This window comes from Dromiciops gliroides, chromosome 5 (genome assembly GCF_019393635.1).
Source record: "Dromiciops gliroides isolate mDroGli1 chromosome 5, mDroGli1.pri, whole genome shotgun sequence".
Classification (NCBI taxonomy): domain Eukaryota; kingdom Metazoa; phylum Chordata; class Mammalia; order Microbiotheria; family Microbiotheriidae; genus Dromiciops; species Dromiciops gliroides.
In genome coordinates, this window is record NC_057865.1 from 219,979,298 (window position 1) to 219,983,771 (window position 4,474).

The following is a 4,474-nucleotide window of genomic DNA, read 5'->3' on the forward strand; positions in this document are numbered from 1 at the left end:
ATTATACTTCTAGAAACCAGGGCAAGTCACCTCCTATTACAGAAGATGCTAAAAAAGTTCCTGACCTGGACCATTGACTCCAGGATATAAAGAAAACCCAGAGGAATCAGGGCAGACTGTGAAGGCCCAGGATCAATGCTGGACTGAAGTATTGGCATAGACTAAAGGTAAAGGACTGACATTGCCTAGGTTCCTTCAGAGGTATCTCTGTTCTTGGTTTTTGCTTGGCCACAGTTATCCAGCTTTCAAGACCAGACAAATCTGGCTAAAACTGGTTACAGATAAGGGAGGGAAACTGGGAGTTTGGTGCTGCCAAAGAACTTAGGAGGAAAAAACATTCCTTAGGATTTTCAATGGGAAGGCCAAGGGCATTTTGTTGATGAGTAGGGGAGTTAAAGAAAGAAGAAAGCAAACAAGGGTAGGCAATCAGATCAGACTAGGTGGGGTGCGAGATTGTCGTTTGCTATTATGAGATTACTTCCAGCGCTGGCTGGAGCTGGTCTGGGACACTTGAATGCTGGAACTGCCTCGGCTCCCGGAGCTGTAACCTCCACTTCCAGAGGTCTGGATGCCGCCTGAGCTGCTACCAGCACTGCCTCGGCTCCCGGAGCTGTATCCTCCACTTCCAGAGGTCTGGATGCCGCCTGAGCTGCTACCAGCACCAGCTTGGCTCCAAGAAACTTTCCCTCGACTCCCAGAAGCACTCCCTCGGCTCCCAGAAATGTTGCCTCCACTACTGTGATAGCTGCCACTGGTGGTACCACCAAAACTTCCACTTCCTCCTCCAAAGCCACCACGGCTTCCACCAAGACCACCACTGCTGTTACTGCTGGTAACGTTGCTGACCATGGCTGAAGGGGAGGAAAATGCACCAAAAGGGATCAAGGAGGCTGGAGATACGGATTCAAACCCTAACTCTACCCTTACTGTCAATTTTATGAGAGCAGAACCAGAATTCTGTTTTTCCTCTCTTCTTTTCTCTCTCCCAATGGAGTTGTGAGGATAAAAGGAGATGGCAGGGGGGCAGCTAGGTGGCACAGTGGATAAAGCACCGGTCCTGGATTCAGGAGTACCTGAGTTCAAATCCGGCCTCAGACACTTGACACTTACTAACTGTGTGACCCTGGGCAAGTCACTTAACCCCCATTGCCCCACAAAAAAAAAAAAAAAAAAAAACAAAAGGAGATGGCAGAAAGGAAAAGGCTGTGAAAAGTCAATTGACAAAAGTACCTTAGGAAACCATCTCTGAAATTCTTCAAGAAAAGTCCAGATAACTTCTTTTTTTTTTTAATTTTTTTTTAGTGAGGCAATTGAGGTTAAGTGACTTGCCCAGGGTCACACAGCTAGTAAGTGTTAAGTGTCTGAGGCCAGATTTGAACCCAGGTACTCCTGACACCAGGGCCGGTGCTCTATCCACTGTACCACCTAGCTGCCCCTCAGATAACTTCTTTATCAGAAAGCTGATAAAAAAGCTTAGGCACCTTAGGTCATAAATATAGAACCAAAGGGACCTCAGAAGCCAAGTGGTCAAATTCTCTCAATTTACAGAAAGAGGTTCAGGAAAATTAAGTGATTTGGCCAAGGTCTCAGTAAATATCAGAAAGGAGATTTGAACCTAGGTCCTCTGATTTAAAACAAAGCCCTTCCCCCTATACAATATGACCTCTGACATTTTTTCCTATTCTTGGAGACTCTCTGATTATAGGCTTTCCTAAGTTTACTGGAGTACCCAACTGTCTCCTGCTCACCATTCAACAAAAGGTATTAATTCCTAGGATGCCAGGAAACTGAGACCTCTAGAAACTGGCCACTAGTGAGATACAGTCTTTAGGACAAAACTGACTCCAAAACAGGACAGGAATTTCCAACAACTCTCAAAGGTTGGACCCTCAGCCAAGAGACACAATCTCAGTGGCCCAAGAGGAATCGACCCCAGGTCTGGAAAGGTAAACTGATTTTGTTGTTGTTTTCTTATAGAAAGACAAAGTCCTGGATTGAGTCTCTAGCCAGTGTTCAGTGGTCTGGCTTCCAGGGGATGGCTTCTAGGAAGGATTTTCCTATTCTACCAAGAAGCCCTGAATCAGTAGGGATTGGCTTTCTCTATAAGCTCCCACTTCCAATCAAAGTAGAGACCATTTATAAGAAGTACTTACAGATGCTCACAGTGCTCTGACACTCTCCTGACATTCTAGGAAAGAAACAAAAGAAAAAAAGAAAAAAGTCATTCCCATGATTCTCCCAACATCCAGCATGCTGAGGGAAACGGGTCAAAAACAGACACCCAGTATTTTTTTTTTTTAGTGAGGCAACTCAGGGTTAAGTGACTTGCCCAGGGTCACACAGCTAGTAAGTGTTAAGTGTCTGAGGCCGGATTTGAACTCAGGTACTCCTGACTCCAGGGCCGGTGCTCTATCCACTGCGCCACCTAGCTGCCCGGACACCCAGCATTATCTCCTGACAACTCCGAGGCATAGGGACTATTATCCCTATTTTATAGATGAGGAGACAGAGACTCAAAGGTTAAGTAACTTGCTCAGCATCTCAGAAGTGGCAGGACCTCACTAGGGCAGGACAATAACTCTCTGAGGTAAGTCATGTAAGTAATTAGGTGCAGACCTAAGATGCCAACCCAGGTCTCTCCTGACTCTAAGATCTTTGCTCTTGCTGCCTGTCAGAGTCAGCTAGATGAAAAAGAATACTGGGCTTGGAATCAGGAAGACCTAAGTTTAAATTCTGCTTTAGACGCAAGTTGCTTCACATCTGTTTGCCTCAGTTTCCTCATACATAAAATGAGGATAATAATAGCACCTGCTTCCCAGGGTTGTTGTGAGAATCAAATGAGATAACACTTTTACAGTGCTTTATAAACCTTCAAGCATTTTCTGAATGCTACCTATTATTGTTACTTTACCATGATACCTTAATATATACATTTATATTTATGAACCTAACTATTATTATTACTATAGCATGATATCTTAAAATATGGGGTGATATGATAGATGTGGTATACTATGATATGATTGATATGATATGATGATATGATGTGATGTGACATAATATGACATGATATATGACATGATATGATATGAGATGTGATGTGATATGATATGATATGATATGTTATGAAGGGCTGCTAGGTGGCACAGTGGATAGAGTGCTGAGCCTGGAGTCAGGGAGGCCTGAGTTCAAAGCTGACCTCAGACACTTACTAGCTGTGTGACTCTGGACAAGTCACTTAACCCTGTTTGCCTCGGTTTCCTCATCTGTCAAATGAGCTGCAGAAGGAAATGGCAAACCATTCCAGTATCTTTGCCAAGAAAATCCCAAACAACAACATAATATGTGTGTGTGCGTGTGTGTGCGCGCACACACATATATACATACACATATATGTATATAGAGACATATAGAACTAATATTTGTATAGCATTTACAATGTGCCAGGTACTGTGCTAAGCACTCTACAATTATTCTCTACCTTACTCTAGAAGAATGCTTTCATCCTTTTTTTCTGTGGTTATGCCCTGTATCCCTCTTCAAACTAGTAGTTCCAACAAAGCCCAGTCTGAAATAACGATGGAAATGATCGTAAAGTCTAAGCCAGCCAAGGTTTTGTCCCTCTAGTCCCATACCTGCACTCCTCTCCCTCCAACAGCTTCCTGTAGGTGGCAATCTCAACATCCAGGGCCAACTTCACATTCATCAGTTCTTGGTAGTCCCGCAGCAGGCGGGCCAGGTCGTCCTTGGCCTTTTGCAGGGCAGTCTGCAGTCCCTGGAGCTTGGCCTGGGCATCCTTAAGGGCCAGTTCCCCACGCTGCTCAGCCTCAGCTATGGCTGCCTGCAGGTTGGCATTCTGAAGGAAAGACCACAGTGGGAGAAGGGTCAGCAGAGTAAACAGGATGAATCTCAGTCTCTCCTAGAAGGACATTTATTGCCCTTCCAGTGTCCCTCTCTCCCCTGAGGAAGAATCATCAATGTCACAAAGTGGAGACAGACAGGAACCCACTCTACAATGGGGTCATCATAATTCATATCTTTTTTTTTTTTTTTTGGTGAGGCAATTGGGGTTAAGTGACTTGCCAAGGGTCACACAGCTGGTAAGTGTCAAGTGTTTGAGGTCGGATTTGAACTCAGGTCCTCCTGAATCCAGGGCCGGTGTTCTATCCACTGTGCCACCTAGCTGCCCCATAATTCATATCTAATAATGGTCAAGAAACCAAGTTTCTTCCACAAGCTGGAGAAATCCCAGCTGGTAAGTCCTTGACTTTATTTGCTGGTCTGTTAAAAAGGCCCTTTAGGAGGCAAGCTAGGTGGCGCAGTGGATAGAGCACCGGCCCCTGGAGTCAGGAGGACCTGAGTTCAAATCTGGCCTCAGACCACCTACACTCACTAGCTGTGTGACCCTGGGCAAGTCACTTAACCCCAATTGCCTCACCAAAAAAAAAAAAAAAAAAAAGCCCCTTTATTGAAT

At 44.8% G+C, this 4,474-nt stretch overlaps 1 protein-coding gene across 1 annotated transcript in view; it reads right to left on the reverse strand.

Moving 5' to 3' along the window:
* Positions 1-474: 474 nt before the first annotated feature.
* Positions 475-4,474, reverse strand: part of LOC122728366 (keratin, type II cytoskeletal 2 oral-like) — a 17,054-nt gene continuing 13,054 nt past the window's right edge. Inside the window, exons 7-9 of the mRNA XM_043966916.1 lie at positions 3,636-3,856; positions 2,154-2,188; positions 475-851 (exon numbers count right to left, since the gene is read on the reverse strand). Of these exons, the coding sequence (XP_043822851.1) occupies positions 475-851; positions 2,154-2,188; positions 3,636-3,856 (633 nt within the window). The remainder of the gene's footprint in view (positions 852-2,153; positions 2,189-3,635; positions 3,857-4,474) is intronic.